Consider the following 26,421-nt stretch of genomic DNA (forward strand, 5'->3'; position numbering starts at 1 on the left):
GCATGTATCTCATGGGGCTGAGGTGAGGGTTAATGACATACTTTATCACTACCTAGTAACCGTTAGTGATTTTTTTTTTTTTTTTTCCGTTAGTGATTTTTATGACACCTATTTAGGTCCATCACCACATGGCTGATTTAAAGTTCTGCTGTGTGAAAGCAGGCCTGAAAACTTTTCCTGTCCATTCTGCCGTTGTGTCCTTTGTACCAGAACTTAACCCCAACCCTTAGGTGGACCTCAGTATGCAAAACAGATTTTTGAAAATGGAATAGCTCTTAAGAGGGGAGGTGGTACCACCCTAACCCGGAGAACCCCCAGGCTTGCAAACCGCAACACTGCAGGGTCTGGGGTGAGCTGACGGACACCTGACTCAGGGCCCGGAGAGCCATCCTTGGGCTTTCAGGATTCAGAGACCAAGTATTTTGCTAGTTCAACTAAAGTGACACCTGGCGTAGCGCAAGATTAGGAAAGACTTTGTCAAGGAAGTGGCTTTTAAGCTGGGAAGGAAGGGCATGACTTCAACAGGTGGAAAGCAGAGGACCAGAAGCAGGCGGGTGTTGAGAGTGGGTGCTACCTTGTCTAGGTGGAGACCAGGATACATGGAGTGAGACTGCAGGGTCCCAAAGGCCACGAAGAGTAGAGGCACCACGGGGCATGGCAGCGACCTGACCCCCGGGGGTCAGCACCAGGAGCTCAGCAACACGGTCCATGGATATGGAGGGGGCCGGACCCAGGGCTCTGGTCTGTCCTGCGCTGACTCCCAATCCCACTGCCAGGTTCTTCCCAAAAGGGAATATGGGAGGGGGTTCACTATTCACCTGTCTCAGGGAGACAGCTTCGGGGTGGTGGATGAGGCGTGGTGAGGAACCTCCACAGCTCAGGCTCAGAGTGGGATACACCCAAGGGACGCTGACTCCTCTGAGCTCCAGACACAGCCATGTCCTCGGCAACCAGACCCCTTGCTGGGGGCAGAGGAACCCAAGTTCACCAAGAAGACAGGAGCTGAAGGGAGCTCACATCTTCAGTGAACCCAAGAACCACCGAAAGGAGAAAACAAGGACGAGGCCTGGTCCAGAGTTAAAACTCTTTATTATCCTGTCCAGGGAGGCTCGCACAAAGGAATCTGTGGAGCAGAGGCAAGGGGAGCGGCATAGGCCTGTCCACATCTTGGAGAGAAGGGGGAGCCGTGGGAGGTGAGCAGAAACAGCTCCCATTCAGCCCTCTGACGGCGCTGGCTGCGCCAACAGCCCCCACAACATCTTGGAGGTCGTCCAGTCACCAGTGCGAGGTCCACACCTGAGGCTGAGGCCAAGCTTTGTGACACTGCTCTGATCTGCAGGGGTCACCCTGGATATATCACTTGTTTCTCCAGCTTGGTTGGGGGAGCCCAGGCCCCGAACTGCAGGGGAAGATAGGCCCAAGGGCTTGCAGGCCCTGGGAGAGTGGGAAGACAGTGCTGCATGGGCTGGAGGCCACCCGCAGTGGGGCCCAAACCACCCCGAGCGCAGCTTCTGACAAACATCTGAGGGGGGCCGTCAGTCCTACTGGGCCATTCTAGTGGCCAGTGGAGAAAGCAGGCCCCGGGGCGCTGAGCTCACGGAAACTTCTCAGGGTGCCCTCATCCTGGGACCAGAGCTCTGGCAGGAGAATGGGCTGGAGGGCTGCCCTGGCTGGTGGGTCCAAATGCCCTTCTCTCCCCTGCCAGGCACTGGGCTCAGGCAGAGGGAGCCCAGCTCCAGAGAGAAACTAAGGCTTTTCCGACAGATGAACAAAAGGTGCCTTGAGGATGGGGGGGTCACGAGCCTGGGATGGAGGGGTCCGGGAGCTTCTGAGCAACCTGTTAGGCACAAAATGCAAACACCTCTGCCCCAAGCTCACCCTCGGCCTTTTACTCCGTCCCACCTAGCCCAGACCCCTGGTCAAACCCAGCAGGCCCATCCCTGCCTTTCAGGGCAAGGATAAACAATCTGGGACGAAAGGGGGGTGGCGGCTGCCTCCTCAGGAGCCGGGTGGGCCCAGGGCCATGGAGCGGCCATCACCGCAGGTTAAAGACCAAGCTGACGGTCAGGATGATGCCCAGGAGGAGGACAAAAGGCAGCCAGGTCTTCACGAAGGCGCCGACGCTGGTGGAGAGAGAGGAGAGCGTGGGCCGCAAGGGCCTGGGGAGTGGGTGTGCGGTCAGAACACCATCCACCTGCACACTCAGATGGGGCTGCTCCCCCCAGGAAGCTCCCAAACCCACCCTCTCAGCCCCGAACTCGGTCAACTGAGGGACCGGTCTGCTACGGAGGCCCATCAGCTCCAGTCCCGGGCGGCCGCCGTTACAGGCGCCGGGCGATGGGACATCTCGCTGGGTGGGTACGGGAAGACAGGCCCACCCTCTGGGCTTTCATGACTCCATCCACAATCGCTCCTGTGTCTGGGGAGCGGTCTCCAGCAAGAGAACCAGCAAGTTTTCAGTCTGTGTGGTGGAGAAAGCCAGTGAGGTGGGGAGGTGCTGGCCAGAGTCAGCACAGAGCTGTGGCTGGAGTCAGGGTCCTGGGTCCAACCCTGGCTCTGTCTCAGCCTCTGCATGACCGCCGTTAACGGCTTCCCAGGGGACCTCTAAAAGCCTTGGACTGAAAGGGACCCCGAGAACTTCCTTTTCAGAAGCTTTGAACCATAAGCGCAGCTGGAGGGAAGCCTGGAGAGGCGGCCAGGCTAGCCCAGGTGTGTGCTGGGGCCCCGTGGGCGGGTCACTCCACCTCTCCGAGCTCCCTTTACCTGTGAATCAGAACTATGGCCTGTGACCTCACGAGTCATGGGGCCGTGGCTTCAAAGGGCTTCCCAGGCCACCACGGGGGCCCACCTGCCCAGAACCCTGCCTCTAGCAAGGGAAGCTGGGAGGGGACCCTGTGGGGTCACCCACCCTCTTCTGAGGGTCTACCTGGTTCCCTTGACCTGAGCACAGGGCTCTGCACATGCGCAGCATCCCGGAGGAGCCAGCATCTTTACCTCCGTTTTACCAAAGGACAGGTGCCACTTAAGACAGGCCAAGGCCACTCCCCGAGATCTCACCGTGAGCAGGGGACAGAGCCGGCCTCGGACGGCACACCCTCTCAGCCAGCTCTGCTAGTTGTTTCAGAACCTCCGCGGCTCCCATTGGCACCCGCTTGGCCCTGCTGGCTGAAGGACCCCAGAAGCCGCCCTCCTGGGATGCGTGGTCCTGGTGGGATCTGTGGAAGCACAGCCCCGGGGGGCTCACCTGACATACTTCCCATAGAGCAGGCAGAAGAAGCAGAGCGTCACCATGTTCCAGGTGGTGCTGTTGTTGTAGCGCATCAGGTTCAGGGCCAAGGCCACATGCGAGTGGCAGTTGTCACAGCAGAGATTGTGCTGGAGATGCAGGGAGGGCTGGGTCAGGCCAGGGTGGGGGCGGGAGTGCCCTCCCACCCTGCTTCCCGCCCCCAGGAATGGCCCATCTACCATGCGGTGCTTGTACTCCTCAGAGGCGTCGTGCACGGCGGTGTCCCACGCGTTGGGCCCGCTGGCGTAGACCTGAGCAGGGTCCAGCTTCCAGTACCTGAGTGGGGGAGAGGGCGCTCTGGGCACTGGCTCAGCTCCACGAGTGTCCCCTGACACCTGCTCTGTGTGGGGCCCTGAGTGGGCGCGGAGGCTGCAGGGGTGAGCCCGGTCCAGGGAGAGAGCCACGCGGCTGGCACAGTGTGACGTGCCGCGGCCTCGCAGATCCTGAGGAGGACACGGGCTCACTCAGTGGGGTGTGGGAGGCTTCCGGGGGGGGTGGGCGGGGAACACCCCAGGGGGGAGTGTGAAACAGGAGGGGTTAGCCAGGCACGGAGTGGGGAGTGGACGTTCTAGGCAGAGGGAATAGTCTGAAGGGAGGAAGGGGCACGACGCTGTGCGGCGTGTACAGGAAGGAAGACACTGGGCACTGCTGGAGGGTTCAGAGGGAGGAAAAGGGTGAGGGAGGCTGGACGCTGAGGGTGGAGAGGCAGGGGGCCATGTTGTGGGGATCTGAATGTCCTCCTGAGGAGTTTATCTGTCTTTCCCCTCATCGCCTCACTCGGGAGCCTAGGGTGAGTAGAACAGCTGGTGGGGCTTAACACTCAAGACCCTCAAGCTGGGGGTCAGCCCACAGGGTCTCTCAGGCCAGGGTGGCGGGCAGCTCAGAATGCCCTCTGGCTGCTGTGTGGGGAGTGGCTTGACAGAGGGGCCTACAGACTGAACCAGTGAGAAACCACCGCCGTCTGGGGATGTGGTCGAGGACTTGGGCTGCTTGGTGGTTGCTGCCTGGAAATGGGTGCCCTTCTGACTCCCGCTGAAGAGTGGGCTGGCAGCAGACACCCAGGCCAGAGGTCCCTGGCTCAGATATCCACCTGTCTGAGGATGCCAGCAGGGCTTGGGAGCCCCACTCCAGGCTGCCTGTGCTGTGCGGGACACCCACTCCCCCAGGGCTCCACCCTCCTGGATGCTGCCTCAGGCAACGGCACCTGACGCTCTTCGGAGCAGACCGATGACTGAAGCGCTGTCTCCAGGCCACAAGAGACAGGACCCCAGACAGAAAAACTGAGGTCCCCAAACCCCATCCAAACTAGCAATGCTCCAGGAGGGCCTGAATTTGCTTTCACTCTCTCCAACCAGAACTTTTCAGCAGAGTTCCAAACAACGCCTCCCTTACACCTTAAAAGGAGTGTTTGTTTCCTCAGGGGCAGGAGAAAGGGTCTAGGTTTTGGAGGGAGACAGACTTGCATGCAAGTTCCAGCTCTGCCACCTCCTTTCCATTTCTCACCTTTTCCTTCTTTCCCTCACCTTTCTGATGCAGCTGAAAACACGACCTCGCAGGGCTGAAGCAAGGCCTAGAAGGCCTATGGGTAAAGGACCTGGCCAGTTACCGGAGCAGGAGGTGTGTGGTACAAGGCCAGACCCTCTGGCGGACACTAGCTGCGCCCCCTCAACCCCTCCTCAGGATGCTGGCTCCTGCTGTGCCCCCAGAAGGCCTGGCCTGCTGCTCCAGGCAGAGGAACCTGGCTCCAGGGCCAGTCACACACACGTTTGTCACTTACTTGGCAGGCTTCCCAAAGGCCATGTTGTCTTCCTGTTGGGGGACAAGAGCGGAGGTCAGCGGGGAGCCTGCGTCCAGCCCGAAAGACAGACCTGGGCTGGTGGTGGAAGTGTCATAACTGAGAAGGAGGTATGTGGGGTGGGCACAAGGCGGGCATGGGCCCTGCTCTGGGGCTGGCGGGGTATCTCGAGTGCTTGCAGCAGCTTTCCTGCATGAAGAAGGCGACGCGGCAGGAATGCATGGAGCCCTGTGCCCGGAGACCAGACACTCGGGGAACAGGCGTGACTGCCCCTCTCTGTGGCTCCCAAGTAATTCTCTCACCCTCTCTGCGCCTGGTTTTCTCCAGGTTCTCTGGTTGATCTCTGGTCTCTGCCCACAGGGAGGTGGTTTCCTTGATAGTGTGAATGAGGACACCCTCTGACCTCCCAACCCGACAGTGGTGGCCCACACGGAGCCTGGCAGTGTGACTGCAGTCGGAGCAGGATGTGGGGTGGGTTGTGGGAGGACATAGAGGCTGGGTCTCAAGAGGCTTCCTTTGAGGGAGATGTTATAGCCAAGTCCTAGACCTGCCGCACAAGATGTGGAGCACAGGAGTTACACAGGGACAGAGTCTGGGTTTAGCATCTGCTCACAGAGCTGGTCAGAGATGAATTCTCATCAACGTGTATGACATTGAAAGTAACGGGTATGAAAGAGCTTTGTGGTGTTAGATGATCATGATAAATATGAACCACACAAGTCGGTACTGCCATACTCGTTGGTCCCAGCCACTGATGGAGAGGAAGCTGCAGCCTCGAAATAGGCGGGACGCTGCCTGCTTATCTGGAGCAAGCCCACTGCCCTATCTTGGGCCCAGCCCCTGGGAACAGACCTGAGAACACAGCTGGTTCATTCTAGAAGGCCTGCCCCTTCTCCATGGCCACACCCAGGGAACCATGTCAGCCTCCCATGTGCCCCCACCTTGTGACTCCCACCTTCTGAAGGTCCAGAGATGTCGTTCCAGGATGGTCTGACTCTCCACTCTTGCCTCTAACCCCTACCCATGTCTTGGTACCCCCGGGGTGGGCCAAGGGCTGGGCCAGTTACTTAAGAATCCTTCTGGCCACACTGCCCTCCCGGCCTGTCCTGGAGGCAAGAGAAGGGGAAAGGGGGTCAAAACACTGGTGGGGAGCAGAGGGCCAGGGCCAGGACTGCGGGGCAGCTGCACTCTCTGGATACTAGGGGCACAGGAAGGCTGCCTGCTGGCAGGATAGGCCAGCCTTCCACGGGAGCCTCAGAGCCCTCTGAGGGGGCAGAACGGGGAACTCACCGACACGAAGTAGGGGCCAGCAAAGTCCCGAATGACTCCTGTGGATGTGCAGATGCCCATGTGGCCAATGATGGGGAAAAACCACCTGTGAGAAAAAAGGACATGGGAGGGCAGAGCTCAGGGGAGTCTTTGAGCTGGTCAGACAGAGCTAGGGACCCTCCCTCCGGCGTGAGAGCAGATGAGTATAATACTCATGTGACAAGTGCCCATGAGGGTGGTGTGAGGGGCGGGGGAGTAGGGAAGAGAGGCCAGTGCAGATGAGTAACAGAGCGGGGAATCCGTGCGCCCACAACACAGCTAAACTCCAGGGACAGTAACGCCGAGTGAGGTGTGGACTCGGAGCACGGGAACGCTCCTTCACTGCTGCTGGGAGTATAAACCGTTCCTACAGCTTTCGCAAATGGGCACTACACCCTCTACCTCAGCAACTCCACTTCAGAGTCTACACCCCAGAAAAGCAAACTTTTGGTGCCAGTGTCCACCAAAGCTGTGGACAAGAACGTTCACAGTCCCTTTATTAAAAAATAGCAGGAAAAAAGAAAAAGAAAAAAAATTTTTTAAAGAAGAAAAACACATAGCTGGAAAAAACATTTGTCAAAACTCACTAAACTGCACCCTTAAAAGTGCATGCACTTTACTGTATGTGAATTATACCACAATAAAGTTGATTAAAAAAACTAGAAATAAGCTAAATGTCCAACAATAATAAAATGACTAAATAGACTGGGGTACAGTCACACAGTGGAATAGCAGGTAACAATGAGAAAGAATAAACTGTTATGTACAACACAGATCTTCACCGACATAAGCAGAGTAAAAGAAGTCTCACACAAAAATGCATGCGTAGTATTCTGTTTATATAAAGTTCAAGAAAAGGCAAAACTAATCTATTGTGCTGGAGGGAGAAGATGGGTTATTTCTGTGGCAGAACTGACAGGCACAAGGGAGCACCCCCCCGGATACTGGAAATGTCCTTTCTTGAACTGGGTGATGTGAGCGTACACATACGCAGAATTCATTGACCCATACACTTAAGATTTGTACCCTTTATGCTATATCTTATATCTCAATAAAAAGTTTTTTTTTTTTAAAGTAGGGGGGAGCATTTAAACCAATACACATATGTGTGTGTCTGTATGTGTGTTGGGTAGGGGGTAGGTTCAGAAGATTCCTCTGAGGAACTGATGAAGAAACAGTATGTGTAAGGGTAGAGATCTGGACAAGAGCACGGTGTATTACAGGAGTTGAGAGTTGAAACTTTTAAAAGTCATGGGCATTTACAAAAACCCAAATCTCAGTAGGACCCCTGTATGCAAAACACATAGGAACTCCAGATCTGTCTGCACTCTGAGAACCATGGCTCCACAGGAACTAGGTGGTAGAGAGACTGATCAGTTTAAGAAGGACTCATGGCGGGGGTGGGAGGCGGGCAGGCCTCACAGGGCCAGCAGCCAAGTGTGATTTTAAGGCTGCCTGTCAATTATGTGGGGCGAGGACTTCACAGAGGGGGTGACCTTTAACCCAGACCTGTGAAAGGACAGGATGTCAAGAGGCAGAAAGCAGAACTCCAAAGGCAGCAAAGCACTGCATGTGCCTGGAGAATGGGAAGACAGGAGTTCAGAGGCTGTTCTGGAATACTGGCAAGAGGTGATGGTGATCCTGAGCAGAGGAATGGGGTGGGGGGGGTGAGAAGCAGATGGCTTCAGAAGATCCTTCAAAGGAAACTGGGTGGTTTTATGATGACAGAATAGAGCGCTTCTGGGCTGCAGCTTGAGGACCTGCAAGGATGGTGGGGACCGAGTGGTCTGTTTTAAATTTTTTGCTGTCACATGGCTTGAGGGATTTTAGTTCCCAGACCAGAGACTGAACCCAGGCCCCCACAGTGAAAGGGCTAAATCATAACCACTGGACCATCAGGGAATTCCCAAGTGGTCTTTTAAGATCATAATCCAGATTCCATCATTCCCTTGCTTTAACATCTATCAAAGGCTTCCTGTTACACTTATAATATACTCCAAACTCCTTCCAATAGTCTCATCTTGCTTATCCTCTGATGCCACCTCACTCTTCTCTCTAGCTACACCGCCCACTTCTGGTTCATCAAACACACCAAGTCCTCCCACCTCAATGCTTTGTTTTTTGCTTTTGCTTCCATCTCAAACCCTCTTCTAGAGCTTCGAATAGCTGCTTATCATTGATGCCTCTGCTCAACCATCAACTTCGGAGTTTTCCTTGATGATGCCTTCTAAAGTAGCCACACACAACCCCAGGCACCCCAGATCCCATTACTCTGCTTTAATTTCTTCATAGTATCTACTACAATCTCAGATTATCTTGTTCACTTATATAGTCACTGTCTTTCCCCATGCCTGCATGCTAAGTCGCTTCAGTCGTGTCTGACAGTCGTGTCTGCGACCCTATGGACTATAGCCTGCCAGGCTCCACTGTCCATGGGATTCTTCAGGCAAGAATACTGGAGTGGGTTATCATGCCTTCCTCCAGGAGATCTTCCAGACCCAGGGATCGAACCCACATCTCTATGTCTCCTGCAATGGTAAGCAGGTTCTTAACCACTAGTGCCACCTGGAAAGGCCCCGTCTTTCCCCACTAGCATGTAAACTGCAAGAGAACAGGGATTTTCTCTTCGGTATTAGAGTAGCCCACAGGCAGTGCCTGGCACATGACTGGAGCCAAGCAGTCATTGACTAAATGCTGAATGAGTGAATATCCTGCATTTAAGAGTGCAGTCAGGCTCTGAAGTCAGACCTGGGTGGAGTCTTGACTGTGTTTTGGGCAGGCACTCATTCCTATCTCTCAGTAAGAGGTGAACGCTAATGACAGTGCCTCAGTGAGGCCTAATTGTAAGGATCAAGTAGGATATGCTTGCAAAATGCTCGACACTTCCTTGCACTTGGTGGTTGCTCAATGTTGTCATCATGAGGTGTACAATAAATACTGGCTATATGACTGGCTGGACTGGTGTATAAGTTGCTGAAGATTCATAGTGGCCACAGCATGGACACTCAGGATTACAGGAAAGGCCTCAGACCTCTCAGACCCTAATCTCAAGATCCCTCTCCCCCTCCTCCCCCCAATTTCTTTCATCTGGTTGGGGCAAAGGTATGGCTTTGACCAGTACTCCACATACTATGGCTGCGCTGGAGGTTAGGATAAAGGCTGGAGACAATGGCAGAGCCTGCACCTGGGGAAGCCCCAGAGAAGAAACTCTCAAAGTGTGTGTCAGTCTGGAAGCTCCATGAAGGCAAGCTCCAAAGCTGCTTTGTGGATTACTGTCTATTCAGACCCAGTACGTAACAAGGCCTCAAGATCTACTTATTGAATGAATGAGTTACTGATCCTAGACCTCTACCTAATAAGGTAGAGTATTTCAGTGGAAAAAGCCCTATGCTGGCTTCAAAGCCTTTGTTTCCTCATCTATAACATATGGGTGATAGTATTTATTTTCTTTCCTTAGGTTGATGTGAGGACTGAATGAAACAGTGAATATAAAATGTTTAGAACAGAGCCCAGAACAGAGTAAGCATCTACTCTTTGCTGTTTTTTGTAGTAGCAGTAGCTGTTATCGGGTTTTTCACACAGAACAGTTCTGAGGGGACAGACAGATCTCTGGATTCAGTTGCCTCCTCTCTGATCCTCGCCCTCCAAAATCAATGACAGTTCCTTATGCCCCAACTGTTCCTAACTCTGCACTTGAGGTCAGCAATCACCATAACGCAGTACAATGGTTTACCTCTCTCTCTCTTCCGCTGGAGGGCGAGTCCTTTGATGGGAACATGAGCCCTCTGACAGGGGCACTAGATTCATCTTATTAACACCTGTACACAGATCTGAACAGAAAAGGAGTGTGCACTGCTACTGGCCCAGATGACTGAGGAGTGTGGTGCTTCCACTCAACGTTGCTACCAGCTCTCTGAAGAGCAGAGGATTCTGCAAATGTGTTTTTGAGAACAAGGGAAAAACAAAGAGATCTTGGGATAACAAGACAGTTTTTAGCAAAACCAATACATTCCCTCCCACTTATTCTCACATTAACATTTTACTATCTTCATAGCACTAATCACTATCAGTTCTTTTATAGTTTGTTTACTGTCTATCTCCTCCACTATGATTTAACTCTGTGAGAGCAAGGATCATACCTGCTTTACTCACCACTGTATATTCTTATCACCTAGGCACACAGGAGTCACTGAGCAGGTGGGTTAAAAGGAATACTGGGTTGATCAATGAAAACACTTTCTTAAATATTTTTATTTTTAAAGGACTCAGACTTGGATGTTCTTAAACAAATGCATAAGCATTTGAAACAGAAACAAGGGAAGTATTTTAACATGATGCAAGAGTTAAGAAAAAGAGCTAATTTTAGAATCAGCAACATTTAAGGACAAAAATGATCTGTTCTTCATACCACCTGGCTGTTTTTGATACAGGGAACAAATAAAGTCTATTCCATCAGGTGAGAGGGGACAGGATGTGGTCAAAAGAGAGCAAGTCAAAAAACGGTATTGGGGATGGCTTTGCTTACTGTCGTGTGACCCTGATCAAGACATTTAATGGTAGAGATCCATCATCTGAGACTGTAATTCCTACCTCAGAAAGCGACTGTGAAAATCAGAGAAAATGGGTGTAAAAGAGCTTGGCCAAGTGTCCAGCACGGTGGGTAATGGTTATCATCAGTTGTCAGGGCTGAAGCACCAGGGCAAACCAGCTCCCTACCTCCCCAACACCGCGGCTCCTTGCTACAAGGGGCCAGCACTTTCTGGAACACCTGCTTTCTTTTCTGATCTGATGCCATAGAAAGAACTTTGGTCTGGTAGGCAGACTGCCTGGGATCTAAACGCTCTTTGCAACAGAGATGGTGTGTGGTCATATTTCTGGGGGCCCTTCCAAGGACAACATCCCAGGGGTCTGTGTGGTCCCAACCAAACTCCCATTCTGGGCCTCCAGACCCAGCAGGATGTCTTGCGTACAGGAAGTGACCAGTAATCGTCTGTTTCATGAATGAATAAGCCAGTGAGTGAATGAAGATGTCTCTCTCACACTCAATCAAGGGGCCCCTTTTCTGTACGCCCACAGGTCCTGAGCTTCCTAGCCTCTGAACCTCTCCACCGTCAGCAACTGTCTCTCAGATCAGACCAGGTGTAACGAGGGCGAGGAGCCGGTCCCATCCGTCAGCACCACTGGCAACACGCGGGTGGCGGGGTACTGATGAACCCCGTCCCCTCGGGATGGCTTTGCTGCGCTTTGGGCCCGGACGCTGGCCCGGAGCCGCCGGAGGACAATGCGCCAGCCCATCTCTCCCCGTCCCGGCCGGACGCCAGAGAAGACTCACGTGAGCACTGGGATGGGCGTCCACACCACGCAGTAGGGGAAGCGGCTCCGCTCCACGTCCATGGCGGGGCTGCCAGCACCGCTAAGCTGCTTCTTGTCCGTCTCGGCCGCCGTCGGCGCCTCCACTTCCGCCATCCCGAGCGGGGGAGGCAGCGGCGGCGGCAACAGGAGCGGCGAACTCCCTTCCGCTTCCGCCATCCTGCGTGCGCCCTACCGGCCCAGCCCCTGCTCCAGTGCCGCTCGCTGGGTGGCGTCACTTCCCGGAGATGGGGTCCGCCCGTCTTGGCTTTCCCCCCGGGAATAGGAGCCGCGTCCCTCTGGGCCCGGCGCCCGCCAGCGCCGCGCGGTTGCGCCCGCAGCGAGGCGCTGCCTGAGGGGATGCCCTCAGGTAGCGCGCAGTCTAATGCGGGAGCCTCACCAAGCACTCAGTAATTCAGTACGCTGAGGGTTTCTGAGAGGTGTGGTGCAGTCTCTACTTATTGAGCGCTCCTCAGGTGCCACGCGCCTGACATACATTGTTTTTAATCCCCACAAACTGGTTAGACATGCGAGAATTACTGGAGTGGGTTGCCATGCCCTCCTCCAGGGGATCTTCCCGACCAGGGGATCGAAACTGCGTCTCATGTCTCCTGCATTGGCAGGCGGGTTCTTTACCTCTAGTGCCACCTGGGAAGCCCCTGGACATGCGAACATCAGTTCGGTCAGTTCAGTCGCTCAGTCCTGTCCGAAGCTTCGTGACCCCATGGACTGCAGCACGTCAGGCCTCCCTGTCCATCACCAACTCCCGTTTACTCAAACTCATGTCCATCGAGTTGGTGATGCCATCCAACCATCTCATCCTCTGTTGTCCCCTTCTCCTACTGCCTTCAATCTTTCCCAGCATCAGGGTCTTTTCCAGTGAGTCAGCTCTTCACATCAGGTGGCCCAAGTATTGGAGTTTCAGCTTCAGCATCAGTCCTTCCAATGAATATTCAGGACTGATTTCCTTTATGATGGACTGGTTGGATCTCCTTGCTGTCCAAGGGAGTCTCAAGAGTCTTCTCCAACACCACAGTTCAAAAGCATCAATTCTTCAGTGCTGGAAAAACCATAGCCTTGACTAGACGGACCTTTGTTGGCAAAGTAATGTCTTTGCTTTTTAATATGCTGTCTAGGTTGGTCTTAACTTTTCTTCCAAGGAGAAAGTGTCTTTTAATTTCATGGCTGCAATCACCATCTGCAGTGATTTCGGAGCCCCCAAAGTAAAATCTGTCACTGTTTCCATTTCCCACAGGTTACAAGTGAGAATCTGAGGCTTAAGAGGTGAGGTAAGTGGCCAGGACTCAACTCCAAGTCTGTTTCCCTCTCTTTTTCATTCTGTGGTCTTTCATGAGATAGTGGTAGCATAAAGGAAGGATAAGCTAAAATAACGTGTGGCATATGTGTAGAAGTAGGGAAAACTTGCCTGGAGATATTTGAGCCGAGTCCTGATGTTTGCCAGGTGGCTCCACGATGGGTGCATGCAGCAGTGCAAAGAAAGGAAGGCCTTGCAGAGTAATGCGCAGGAGTGTGAATATCACCTTGGCTGGAGTAAATCACAAGCCTTAGATGTGATCCCATCCCTTCATTGTACAATTGGCAAAACTGAGACTCAGGGAAGTTAAGTAATTGTCTGAGATCACACAGTATCATATGAAGAAGCCGGGCTCAAACCCTGAATTCTTTGGGCTTTTTAAACAGATGCCAAGATAGACAAAGGAAATGGAATCTGCTGGAGTGCGAAGGGGAAATGGGAGGACAAAGAAGGAAGGCAGCAGCTCAAAATTAAGCTGGTGAGAGGTATGGCTACATCCACTCAGAAAGGTGGGAGCTGTGCATTTTAGGGAAGATTTTTCTTCCACTGAATTACCCTCCTTCAATGCTGATCTATTTTTAGCACCTAATATTTTAACGCATTTGTGGGGCATACATCTACCTCTATTATGGAACTCTTAAGGTCCTTAATTTCAGTAGCTTGCGCTGTTCCTAGTGCACAGCAGATGCCCACTAGATGTTTCCTGCTTTACAGAGTGACTAAATGGATGCTTTTATAAACGCCTCACAGATATCACAGCTGAAAATGATTCTCACCCACTCAAAATTCTTGTGGCCCATGTGTGTTATCCATGAAGGGCAACAACCAGCACCTGGCACAGGTATAGAAGAGGTGTACAGTATATGTTTGTGGAACGAAGAAATTGCATCTTGATTCATTGACTATAGTTGTCTCATCTCTTCTGGAGGAAGGTCTCCAAGGAAAGTCTATACCTTAGACATGCCTCTTCTATCACTATCAACCTGTAATTCTAGCAAAGGGCTGGTGGGTGCTCTTTAAACATTTACTGTGTATATAGATGAATAAACAAAGTCAGCCTTTCTCAGGGTCTGCCACAAATCTGGTAGTACTAACACAAGCACCACATTTACTCTACGGCCTTCAGTGGCTTCCCATTGCACTTTAGATAAAACACAAATACACCATGGCTTACAAGGCCCTGCATCATGCCCTTTTGCTTACTTGTTCACTGTCCTACACCCTTTTTCAGTTCCTCTCATGGGCCATGCTGTTTCATACCCCATGGACTTGGCACATACTGGTCTCTTTTACCTGAAATGCCCCTACTGCCTCCAAAACTGGCAAACTTCCACTCATCCTTCAAGTCACAGATTAAATATCGCTTTCTCGGAGAGCTCTTCCCTGGCTTCCCAATCTAAATGAGAAAGCTCCTGGAATACTTTGTTCTTTTCCTTCACAGCACGTTTGTGGCTATGTCTTGTTGGACTCCGCCACCAGGCTGGAAACTCCCTGAAGGAAGACACTGTATTTGTCTTATTCCCTTTTGTAAAACCAATGCCTACTAGTGTCTAGCATAGAGCATTTCCTTAATCAGTATTTGCTAAACTGAATGAATGACCAATACTTATAAGCTTAGTACGACAGCTACAGTCAGTCTGAGGGCAGGAACCTAGCTTGTTAGCTGCTACCTCGCAGTGCCCCAAGAGTTTTAAGGGCCGAAGGACGTTGGTAGGCACAGTGCTCAGCAGGGTCTGATTAGAGAGCCCCTTTCCCCATGGCCTGCATCCTCCCACCCTTGGTCTAAGCAGCTGCAGAAGCAGGGGCATGAGAAGGGGCAGGTACCTGAAGGGATCCATATGCTGTGCTAAGTTGCTTCTGTCATGTCTGACGCTTTGCGACCCTATGGACCATAGCCTGCCAGGCTCCTCTGTCCATGCGATTCTTCAGGCAAGAATACTGGAGTGGGTTGCCATGCCCAGGGTCGGGAAGATCCCCTGGAGGAGGGCATGGCAACCCACTTCAGTATTCTTGCCTGGAGAATGCCAGGTACCTGGAGGGAGAAGCCAGCTCCTTCTTTGACTCCTCTGGAGCCTCTGTTCCAGGATGGTTCCCCATCACAGCCTGTTCACAGGGCCCCCTCCCACTTGTACACGTCACCTTGGTTCTCTTACCCGATGTGAAAGCCTCCCTGGCCTGTGTCCTTGCCTCCTCTGCTGCTGCCCACCCCTGTCACGCACAGACAGATGGGATATCTCCACCAAGGCCTAACACTCCCTTCCAGGCTCAGAGGATCACAGCAGTGTCCTGGAAGAAGCTCCTCAAACAGACAGCTCAGGAAAGGATTCATAGAGCTCATAGCTACCCCTCCCCCAACACACACCCCGACCTAAAATAGGAATGACCATCTGGACCCACTTACAGGACTGACTGGGGGAGGGAAGGATGGCAGAGCTGGAAGCATCAAGCTGGCTGGGAAAGCTTCAAGGGTAAGATGCTGCTTATTTGAAGGGTGAACTCAGGGCACATCCTCTCGGTGTGGGTCAGGACACCCCCTCAGCTGGCCCCAGGTAGAAGTCCCCAGGGCTCACATCCTTCCTTCCTTCCCCAGGCCATCTCTCTCCTCATTCTGGCATTCAAGGCCCTCATGGTCTGGCCCCAACCCTTAACCTTCTTTTTCCACCCGCATCTCTCTGTCTCCTTTGGGACTTGCTTGGAGTTAACCTCACTGCGCTGTTTGCCCTTCAGAGAAATGAGCCCTGCACTTCATACCTCGTGTCTTTGCTCGAACTCTTCCTTCAGCAGAGTGCCCTTCCCCTGCTCTCCTCACCACTTTCAAGGTTTCCAGCAAATCCTCCCTCTTTGCTCCCAGAGCACGGAGGCTGTTTCTGCCTATTGAATATTCATGTATACTTGCATTAGCATTAGCTGTTTACATGTCTGTCTACCCCAGGAGACTGTGAACTCCTTGAGAAGGGGACTGACTAGATCCATTGGCCCTTGGAGTCAGAACGGCACCCAGCAGATAGGAAGTGCTTAGGGACTGGTCTCCGGAGCTGTTTGCTGACCATCGATTGGTCTCCTTTAGGGCTCTGGCAGAAGAATCACCTCAATCAATAAGCCAGGGAAGCAGAGCTGAGCCTGGGGCAATCTCAGCGCAGGTTGGAGGAGCTGCTGGGGGTGACTGCTGTGTGTGTGTGTATGTGTGTGTGTCCCCTCTCTTCTGCAGCCTTTCTGCTTCTGCTCCTTTGGATTCCCCCTGTTAAGCCCTAAACTGTCTTCCTGGGTGGCTCCAAACCTTTCCATGGTGGGGAAGGGACCACCGGGGCAGATACAATGCAACAAACCATTTGAGAACACACCTTCTGACCCTTAAGACATCAGAGATTACAAAACGACTTCCTTCTCCATTCCATTTTATAGATGAGTAAACTTCCCTAAGAATATAGAAAGCACAGCCAGGCCCAGAATCTAAGTGTTCTGCTGCCAGGTGGGTAATAAAGCATAATGGCTGAACATGTGAACTCAGGTGTCAGCCAGCAAGCCCAGTACTGACCCTTAGCTCTGTCAGTGGTTGTCAGACCTTAGGAAAGTAACTGAACTTGTCAGGGCATCCATTTCCTCATCCCTAAAATGGGGGGGGGGGAGTTGCAAAGTTCCTGTAAAGTTTATTGGATAAGCTATAGCTGATCAGCTATTGGCCTAATATGAACACTCAGTGTTAGCTATTATAGCAATTAAAACCACTCATCACCATCATAAGACTCAACCACTTAAAAAGCACTTTGATATGCATACTCTCCTATGATTTGGTGCCTCCTTACAATGCAGTGAAGTAACCAGAGAGCAAGTATCATGGCTTCCATTTTCCCAAAGAGAAAAATAAGCCCAGAAAGGTTCAGAAAACTTTTCCAAGGTCTAAACATAAACTGGGCTTCCCAGGTGATGCTAGTAGTAAAGAACTTGCCTGCCAATGCAGGTTAGATGTAATAGACACGGGTTCAGTCCCAGGGTGGGGAAGATCCCCTGGAGGAAGGCATGGAAACCCACTCCAGTATTCTTGTCTGGAGAATCCCATGGTCAGAGGATCCTGACAAGCTGCAGTCCATAGAGTTGCACAGAGTCGGACATGACCAAAGCGACTTAGCACGCTTAGAGTTGGGGTTCTGAACCTCAACCATGCTTTTTCTCTGCTGGTGACCCCATTTAGGGCCATTAAAGAGAGAGGAGGATGAGACCTGAGATTCTGTAAATCATCATAAAATGGTGCAAACTGTGGCCTCACTGAACCAGGACCTGTTTGTGTTAGTCACTCAGCTGTGTCCGACTCTTCGCGACCCCATTGACTGTAGCCCACCAGGCTCCTCTGTCCATGGAATTCTCCAGGCAAGAATACTGGAGTGGGTTGCCATTCCCTTCTCCAGGGGATCTTCCCTACCCAGGGATCGAACCCCGGTCTTCTGCATTGCAGGCAGATCCTTTCTGTCTCAGCCACCAGGGAAACCCTAGGACCTGTTATATATATAGAAATGGGTCAGGTGCAGGAAGCAGACCATGTCTCCATGAGTGCCTCACACCTGCCATCACGTCCATCAGACACAGGGCCTGCCACTCAGCAGGGCACTCCATGGCGAAATCCAACATTCAGGGACCGTGCACGACCCCCATATTTGCTACCCACGTCTTCCAGATAATGTGGGGGCCCCAGAAAGGCAGGGGCTAACCCATTGGGTGCATTTTCATTAAGCCAGTGCTGGGCAAATAGGGGCTCAAAAAGTATCGTGACATTAAATAAGAAAAATGATTCTTAAAGAATTGGACCAGGAAGCAGAGATTAGTGACCCAGTCCTGGTTTTTCCTCTAATTAACTTGGGTTTTAGGCAGCCCATTCCCTTTTCCTGCCCCTCTTTGGAACTCGTTGTCTCTATTCGTAAATAGGACTCCATAGATGGTCTGGAAATAGGACTAGATTGGTGGTTCTCTGCTCTGGCCCTACATTAGAATGAATCTGGGATGTTTTCAAATAATAGATGGATGCTTGGACACCTCCCCACCTTCCCTGCAGACCAATTAAAACAGAATCTCTGGGGTGGTTAAGTATCCCAGGTGGTTGTGATGTATAACCAGGGCTGGGAACCTCTGAGCTAGATGATCTCTCATCACCTTTTCAGTTCTGCAACTACATTTCAGCATGCTCCTTAGCACAGAGACCCACCGCAGGTCCCTGGGACCACATTTGCCCACCACAAACACAGGAGTTCCAGTTCTGAAGTCTCTTTTGCTACACATTCACTGTGCAGGCTTATCTGACTGAGCAGGCTCCCCATCAGCAGGGTTGAGTAACACAGGAGGACGCACGTTAAAAATGGAGCACCACAGATCTTTTTACTGTCTATGGTTTTGCCTTTTCCAGAATGTCATATAGTTGGAATCATAGGGTATGGCTTTCAGATTGGCTTCTTTCAAAAGCAATAATGCACTTAAGTTTCCTCCCTGGCTTTGGGGCTTGATTGCTCATTTCCATACATTGTACCTGTTTTATCTATTCACGTTTTGAAGGACTTCTTGGTTGCTTCTGGTTTTTGCCAATTATTAATAAAGATGCTGTAAACACTTACATACAGGTTTGTGCATGGACATAACACTTTCAACTAAGGAGAGCAGTTGCTGGATCTTACAATAAGACTATTTAACTTTGTAATAAACTGCCAAACTCTTACCATTTTGTATTCTCACCAGCAGTGAATGAGTTCCTGTTGCTTCACATCCTTGTCAGCATTTGATGTTGTCATCCTAATCGGTGTGGCGTGGTATCTCATTGTTGGTTTAACTTATAATTCCCTAGTGACATAATGCCGGACAGCTTTGTGTGCTTACTAGTCACCTGTATATCCTCCTTGGTGAGGTGTCTATTCAGATATTTTGCCCATTTTTAAATTGGGGTGCTTGTTTCATATTGTTGAGTTGTAAGAATTCTTTTATTTTCTTTTAATTGTTGGCTTGTCTTTTTCATTCTCTTAACAGTGATTTCATAGAGCAGGAGTTTTGATGAAGTCCAGTTTATCAATTTTTTCTTTCATGGGTTGTGCTTTCAATGTTGTATCTAAATACCTGTTGCCAAACTTAGATCTTCTCCTATGTGGTCTTCTGAGTTTTATGATCAATTTTGAGTTAATTTTTGTGGACGGTGTACTCAGTGTTTAGATTCTTTTTTTGGGGGGTGGGGTGGGGCATGTAGATGTCTGAGCTTCCCAGGTGGCTCTAGTGGTAAAGAACCACCCACCAAAATGCAGGCTATGCAAGAGACGTGAGTTCGATCCCTAGGTGGGGAAGATCTCCTGAGGGCATGGCAACCCACTCCAGTGTTCTTGCCTGGAGAATCCCATGGGCAGAGGAGCCTGGCGGGCTACAGTCCATGGGGTTGCAGAGTCGGACACGACTGAAGCGATTTAGCATGCACCCACACATGGAGATGTCCAGTTGTTCCAGCACCATTTGTTAACAAAGGTTGCTTTCCTTTCTCCATTGAGTTGATTATGCTCTTTTGTCAGAGATCAGTTGACTATATTTGTGTGGATCTACTTTTGGGATCCCTAAATCATTCCACTGATTTGTCTTTTCCTTTGCAAACGCCACACTGCCTTGATTATTGTCACTTTATGATAAATCTTGAGGTTGGGTGGTGTCAGTCCTCTTTGTTCTCTTTGTTGTCTGTGTTGGCTATTCTGGGTCTTTTGTCTCTCCAAACGTTAGAATAAGCCTGTGGATAGTCATGAAATAATTTGCTGGGGTTTTGGTTGAGATTTCATTGAAGCTATGGCCCAAGTTGGGAAGAAATGACATCTTTATTAATAATAGAGGCTTCCTATCTATGAGCATGGAATATCTCTTCACATATTCTGATTTCCCTTGTTTTCTCTCATCACGATTTTATAGTTTTCCTCATAAATATCTTGTGTATATTTTGCTGGTACTTACTTAGTTGGTACTAAGTATATAAGTACTTAGTACTTACTTTTTGTGTGTGTGTGTGTGTGCTGGTAAGGACTGAATAGGTGGAGTGCAGGGGATTTTTATGTCAGTGCAACTATTTTTCACAGTGTGGATACAGGACATTATGCATATGTCAAAACCCATAAAACTGTACAATACAAAGAGTGAACCTCAATATAAGCTACGGACCTTAGTTATTAATGATGTATCAATATTGGATCATTAATTGTAACAAATGTACACTGATTCAAGATATTAATAAGAGGGGAAATGGAGCCAGGGAGAGAGGGGGTATATGGGACTTTGTATTATCTTTTAAATTTTCTGTAAGCCTTAAACTGCTCTAAAAAAGGTCTGTTTTTTTAAAAAATGTACCATTTCCAAATGAAATGGAGCTCCTGGTGAAGTCTTCCATTGGCTAATCCCTGCTCGCAGGACCAAGCCTACAATCCCTCGTCAAGCACAGGGAGTCCTCCAGTTTGCTGCCCCTGAAGTCCATGGGCCACTCCATCCTCTACCATGCAGCTGAACTGAGACACTCAGGCTCCATGAGGGCACCTGGGGCTTTGCCCTCGTCCCTCCATCTGGTATATCACCCCTTCCTTGCATGGTCTGGAAACGTCCTAAAGCAGCGTCAGTTTGGGAACACAGAGGAATAAGCACCTGCTTCATGACCTCAGCTATTGCGCTTCTGACAGAATCTCTTCCCTTTATGTCTCCTGTACTAAACTGAGTATACCCTGCTGGCCTCAGCCTGGTTCTTTCCAAATGTACAAATAGAATAATCACAAAATCTCACTAGTGAAACTGTTGTTCCTACAGTACTGAACCACAGTTCCCAAACTGTGCATCAAGGCACCTTAGGGTGCCACAGTCAAGTCACAGGAGCACAGAAGGATATTTTAAATTTAGAGTTACTTAGCATCTGTTGGCTACCGAGAGAACTACAAGCACAGGGTGGTTCAGTTTTATCCTTAGACTCCACCACATTCCTTTGATTAAGTCATCTTTGAGAAGCTGAGTTTTTAGAGGTTGCTGAGATACAAAGTAAATGAAAGTCACTGTGGAACAGGAAATCAGAGTGGTGGAGTCCAATCTGATTAGAAAGTCTGACGAGTTTTACAGCACCCAACAAGCACACGGATTCCATTAGTTACTGTAGTAATTAAGAATGAAATAGTTTCTTCTGATATGTATTATTAAAAAAAATATTTTTTTTCCTTTTGTGTATTTTTTTAATGACTAACTTGGTAGGACAAATTTTTTTTTAAAATATTTATTTTTGGTTGCTCTAGGTCATCATTGCTGCATGGGCTTTTTCCAGTTGCAATGACTGGGGCCTACTGTTTAGTTGCAGTGCACGGGTTTCTCACTGTGGTGGAAACTCACGGGTTTCTCTTGTTGTGGAGCACAGGCTCTAGGCACACGGGCTTCAGCAGTTGTGGCTCGCTGGGCTCAATAGTTGTGCATGGGCTTAGCTGCTCCGTGGCATGTGGGATCTTCCCGGAAAAGGGACTGAACCCACGTTCCCTGCATTGGCAGGCGGATTCTTAACCACTGGACCACCAAAGAAGTCCAGGACATAAATTCTTAAGTGATCTTGGCTTAACTAACATGTTGAAATGTTAGATATGTCTTTTGGCTTAGGGGGTCCAGGTAAAAACTACTGAGGCACTGATGGTTCAGTGAGCTGAGAAAGTTTGGGAACCTCTGGTCTAAGAAATGCTCTAACCTAGGGCCCATCAAGAAACAACAGATTTTGAAATCAATTTAGTGAATTATAGACAGCATTTTTTCCCCCTCCTTTATAAAATAGAATGGTAACTAGAACACATTGCATGTAGCAAGGCTTAGTGTTATTGTGTAAAACTTATGTTCATTATATACATACAAATTAGCATGGGTATCTTGGGTCACAATGTAAGATGTATATTTGTTTGGGTTGTGATTTTAAAAGTCTGAAAAACCACTAAGACTTCGCCCTCCTTACTTTACAGATGAGAAGACAGCCCAGATAATGAAAGCTGATTATTGCAAATCATGGCCACCAGGGCCAGGCTCTGCGCTTGGTCCTGCTGGGCTGGTGGCTGCGGTCCACAGGGACGCTCCAAGGCAGGCCTCATTCCACCCGGCAGAGGTGTGGTTACTCAAGAGTCACGGAGCTACGGAGATGAAATCCTCTCCCTTTCCCCCAGACCCATGGGCAACCCACAAATGCCACCAGCCACACCTAGAACAAAATGGTTTTAATCAGTTGCGTCACCCTCACTCTCCTGGGAGCGGAGCAACAAAAAGGCTCGGCTCCTGCCCCCAGAGGACAGTAAGGCTTCTGTGTCTCTCCACACGGCAGGGCCCAGGCTGGGCAGGCAGGAGGCAGGGAGGGAGGAAATGGCGGGTGGCTGGAACACAGGAAAGCAAAGGGGCCCCTGCTAGTCCTTGGGCCCCAGGCCCAGCCTCAACGCTCCAGCTCTCCCCTCCCGGCTGGAGAAAGGTCGTGGAGAAGAGACAGGGGAGCGAGTCCCAGCAGCAGGAGAAGCAGCAGCAGCTGTTTCCTTCACCAATAAATATACTTCATTACCAAGCTAGGAGAGAGGGGTGGGGGGATGATGGTGGGGGAGAGGAAGGGGGAGAGGCTGCCACCTGTGTCGCTGGGATTAAAGCAATGACGAGATGGTGCCAGACCCCCACCACTATCCTCACCACCCCACCCCTACCCCCATCTTCTTAAAACTGTGAAAAAGCTTTTAACATGGCCCTGCTGTCTCCAGGGCTTCTCTGAAGCCTGACTGAGAGGAGGCACCTGGCAGAGACAGGGCGGAGGGAGGGAGTGGGGCGGAAGGGAGGCTGCAGCTGGAGGCTGGAGCCCAGGGAGCGCTGAGGGGAATGGGGAGGAGGGGAACCAACAACCGGGAGCAGCTCCTCAGCTGAGAGCCAAGGGGGCCAAGAGGGAGGCCTGGAGAGGTGGTGGTGGTGGGGTGCTGGGGTGACCGCTGCATCCAGTGTAGAGCTCTGGGCTGCTGAGGGGGCCGAGTTAGGGACTTTCCATCCCAGGGCTCAGGAGACCCACCCCCTCCCCCCAGAGCAGCAGGGGACAGAGAAAAGCCATCACTTCTTTGGTCTTTGTGGCGGCTCAGCGTGTTGGGGGTGGGAGGGAGTGCCATCTCAGCGAGAGGAGGCCTGGCTGGGAGCTCTGGCAGAAAGGTCACAGTGAGGCCGAAGAGCGCCCAAGAGAGGAGAGGGGCCCCCCGAGAGTGCAGAAGCGCTGGCACGGGTGGGCGGGGAATGGTGTGGTGCCCCCACCTACTGCCAGGGCCCGTGGGAGAGGCTGAGCCCCCAGAGGGCCACTGAGGGTGGGCGCAGCAAGGACCCAGCGCCCTGCCTGGGGGGCCGGCTGGGGGTAGAGGGAAAGGACGCTAGGCTGCCAGGAGGCAGTGGCCTGACTGTGCCCACTCCAGGGCTCCCTCCTCACTTCTGTTTCCACCCTGACACAGCGGCTCTGCAGGGATGGAGGGCACCCTGTCCTTTTCTAGAACATTCCCTGAAGACCAGGAGGGAGCCAGCCTCGCCCGTCAGGAGCAAGAATGCTAACAGGCCAAGGCCAGACTGTCCAGACTGGGAATTCCACCCCACTCCTGCTGCCAGCTGAAGGGTGAGGCAGTCCCTGGAGACAGCGGCAGCCCTGGCCTCCCCACCTGAGGCAGGCCAGAGCCATCAGGGACGTGGAGGAGGGGAGGTGGGGTCAGGGGAGATGGAGGGGCTTCCCCTCCTGCTCGTCTGCTCAGGGCTGGGGCCAGTCAAGGGGCAACTGCCCAAAAGTCCAAAAGCCAGCAAGTTGTAGCAATCCCCACCCACAATGCCAAACTAACAAATGTAACGGGGGAAAAATGAAAAAAAAAAATGGGGGGACGGGGAAGACAAACCAAAACAACCCCCTGACCTCCTGCCCGGGGCGGAGGATCCAGCCGAGCGGAGGCTGGGACCGGGGCTGGGAGGGTCTAGCTGGGCCGGCACTGCACCTGGCCCTCGGAGCTGTCCTCATCGTCAGAGGCCCCGGCGCCCCCACTGCTCAGGCCTGTGATCCGGTAGCCCATGTTGAGCAGCATCACCTCCAACGGGTCCGCGTTCATGCGCCGCTGGTTGGCCTGGGAGGCGCCCTCCATGTCCTCCACAACTCGGCCTGTGAGGTCTTCACTCTGCAGGAGGGGAGCCGGGGGAGGCACACTTCCTACGGGGATCTGCACACACTCTCTGTGTGCAGGGGAAACACACACACACAGACCGAGCTATACGTGTACATACCAGGGGGTGTGTGTGGGTGTGTCCACGAGTGCCCAGGTGCAGGGGAACACGTCCTGGGATGTATGTGGACACAAACACACAGACACACACCAGGCTGCACGTGAGGGGGATGACGCACTACGCTGGGGTGGGGGCACGTGGTTATACACAGCGGGGTGCACACCGTGGGGAGTACAGGTACCAGAGCATCTTTTGGTAGGCCCCGCCCTGGAAAGGGGTGAGGACACGCCACAGAGCGGGTGGGGGGATGCATGGACATAGGCGAGGGCGGACTCACACTAGGATACTCTACCCCTGGGTGGGGGTACAGACACAACTCCCCCAACCCGTTCTTTTGTTGCCACTCCTCCCTCAAGGAAAGGTCTTAAAATTTATAGGAAATTGCCTCTGGAATTAGATCCACCTCTTGACTTCTGTTTTACCAGCTGGGAAGGGGGAGGAGGTGGGCAGACAGCAGGGGAGCCCACCTGACTACCCACACCGTCCCTGTGTCCCCGTGGACCAGACACATCATAGGCATCACTTCTTTAATCCTCAAAGCAACCTTCTGAGGTGGTGCTGTCATGCCCATTCCGATATACAGATGATAAAAACCTGGGTTGAGTCCCTCAGGCCTAAGTGAAGGCACCAGGATTCAAACTGAGGCCCATCAGACTCCAAAGCCTCGCGCTGCCCATGTGACTGAGGGACTGGCCCCTGCAGGAGTTCTGGGGGACACGACGCAGAGGGACACGAGGGACAGGGCACCAAGGGAGCTACCGTGCTCGGGAGCTGGTGCTGGGGCAGGTCGGGTGCCCCCCCTGCCCTCCCGCACCCGGTCCCAGTTACTGGGTCACTGCCTCCCGGGTGGGAGGCTCACCTTCGCACCTGACTCACGGATATGCCCCTGGACTTGCCTGCTTCATCTGGAGCTTTCAGAACTCGCTGGCTCCCGCCCTGACGCAGCTTGGACCCCTGGGGAGAGAGCTCCTCCCCTGGCAGCCCCTCGCCTCCGTGAGGCTGTGACTCCTTTCCCTTCCCGCCCACAGGAGCTCAGCTGACCCCCTCACCTCAGGCCGGGGGTTCCAGAGCCGCACAACAGGGTCGATGCCGCTGGTGGCCAGGAAGCAGTAGCTGGGGTGCGGCTGCAGGCAGTTGACGATGGATTCGTCGCCCTGCAGCACGCGGACCAGGTTGGTGGTCTCCTTTTCCCAGACGAAGAAGGAGCCATCGTCAGAGCCACTGACGATATACTGAGCGTTGCTGGCGGGGGGGCAAAGGGCAGGGATGTCAGGTGGGGGTACGGCCTGCAGGCTGCATGGCTGAGGGAAAGGGGGAGCAGGGAAGCCTGGAGCCACTCAGCCCCCCAAACTCTGAGGTCTTCACCTGACTCGGAACTCCTACGCACGCGAGAATCCTCTCCATACTGGAGAGTCATGTCACTGTCCAATTGTTCTCCTAACCTTGGGGTCGGAGACAGCCTAGCTCCCTCTAACTTACTCTCCCTCAAAGTGCATTATTAAGCCCCCTGGGTGCCAGGATCGGATCCTGCCTCTAGGGGGTCTCTGGGAACACTCCTGCTTTCAGCCTTTCCTCAGTAGTCCTAGCCTCTCTGGATCCAGACCCCCAGATCCTACAGCACACCTGCCCCCAACACACTGTTGATATTTAGAAGGGATCTTGATGGAGATGCTTGATTCACATTCATGGATCTCACCTACCCAAGAGAGTACGTCATTACAGAGGAGGGCCATGGAAACTGAGGCCCACAGAGGTGAAGCCACTTGCCCAAGGGCACAGAGCTGGTATTTGAGACTTCTGAAAGCCTAGGTCCCCACGCCACCCCCAACCTCCTGCCGCCAACGGGGCTGGGCCCGCCTCCTCCTCTTCAGGGCCTCAGACCTGCCAAAGAAATTGGCCTCCTTGATATCCGTGGTGGTGTTGCAGTGGCCACAGTAGCGGAACTGGTAGTCGTAGCTTCGCTCCCGCAGCACCATCTCATCCTCGGAGATGGAGTCCTTGCGGCTCATGCTGCGGAGGCGGACGGGGCCGCCGCCACCGCCTGCTCCCTTCTTCTCCTCTGGGGCAGAGAACAGGGACTGTGAGAGTCCTGCCCGT

At 52.2% G+C, this 26,421-nt stretch overlaps 2 protein-coding genes and 1 long non-coding RNA gene across 47 annotated transcripts in view; 1 reads left to right on the forward strand and 2 right to left on the reverse strand.

The window, feature by feature from the left end:
- Positions 1-1,070: 1,070 nt before the first annotated feature.
- TMEM222 (transmembrane protein 222) lies at positions 1,071-11,955 on the reverse strand. 4 transcript variants are annotated; one of them, XM_081586433.1, is made up of 6 exons: positions 11,722-11,955; positions 6,372-6,456; positions 5,064-5,095; positions 3,466-3,562; positions 3,245-3,375; positions 1,071-1,434 (listed from the first exon to the last, which is right to left on the reverse strand). In XM_081586433.1, exons 1-6 carry the CDS (start codon positions 11,916-11,918, stop codon positions 1,215-1,217), a joined length of 762 nt encoding a protein of 253 aa, XP_081442559.1. In that variant the 5' UTR covers positions 11,919-11,955; the 3' UTR covers positions 1,071-1,214. The 4 variants fall into 4 exon arrangements, with proteins under 4 accessions (XP_081442559.1, XP_081442561.1, XP_081442562.1 ...); XM_081586435.1 differs by having other exon boundaries at positions 1,071-1,837; XM_081586436.1 differs by having other exon boundaries at positions 1,071-2,123.
- LOC145543768 (uncharacterized) lies at positions 7,933-22,266 on the forward strand. Its single transcript, XR_014081035.1, has 7 exons — positions 7,933-8,018; positions 8,874-8,925; positions 9,847-9,908; positions 11,466-11,721; positions 12,994-13,027; positions 13,440-13,538; positions 22,023-22,266. It is a non-coding gene; the product is annotated as an uncharacterized LOC145543768 (long non-coding RNA).
- Positions 22,257-26,421, reverse strand: part of WDTC1 (WD and tetratricopeptide repeats 1) — a 65,470-nt gene continuing 61,305 nt past the window's right edge. For 10 of the 42 annotated variants that reach the window (XM_081586415.1, XM_081586405.1, XM_081586411.1 and 7 more), the window contains 4 exons: positions 26,206-26,383; positions 25,374-25,566; positions 24,042-24,218; positions 22,257-22,424 (listed from right to left, as the gene is read on the reverse strand). In XM_081586415.1, coding sequence (XP_081442541.1) covers positions 22,272-22,424; positions 24,042-24,218; positions 25,374-25,566; positions 26,206-26,383 — 701 coding nt within the window. In that variant the 3' untranslated portion in view covers positions 22,257-22,271. Of the gene's footprint in view, positions 22,608-23,841; positions 24,219-24,791; positions 24,939-25,220; positions 25,567-26,205; positions 26,384-26,421 lie in introns of those variants that run through there. The other 32 variants (XM_081586414.1, XM_081586406.1, XM_081586401.1 and 29 more) reach the window with 8 other exon arrangements.

The sequence above is a fragment of the Giraffa tippelskirchi genome, chromosome 3 (genome assembly GCF_054371585.1).
Source record: "Giraffa tippelskirchi isolate mGirTip1 chromosome 3, T2T-mGirTip1v1.2.pri, whole genome shotgun sequence".
Taxonomy (NCBI): domain Eukaryota; kingdom Metazoa; phylum Chordata; class Mammalia; order Artiodactyla; family Giraffidae; genus Giraffa; species Giraffa tippelskirchi.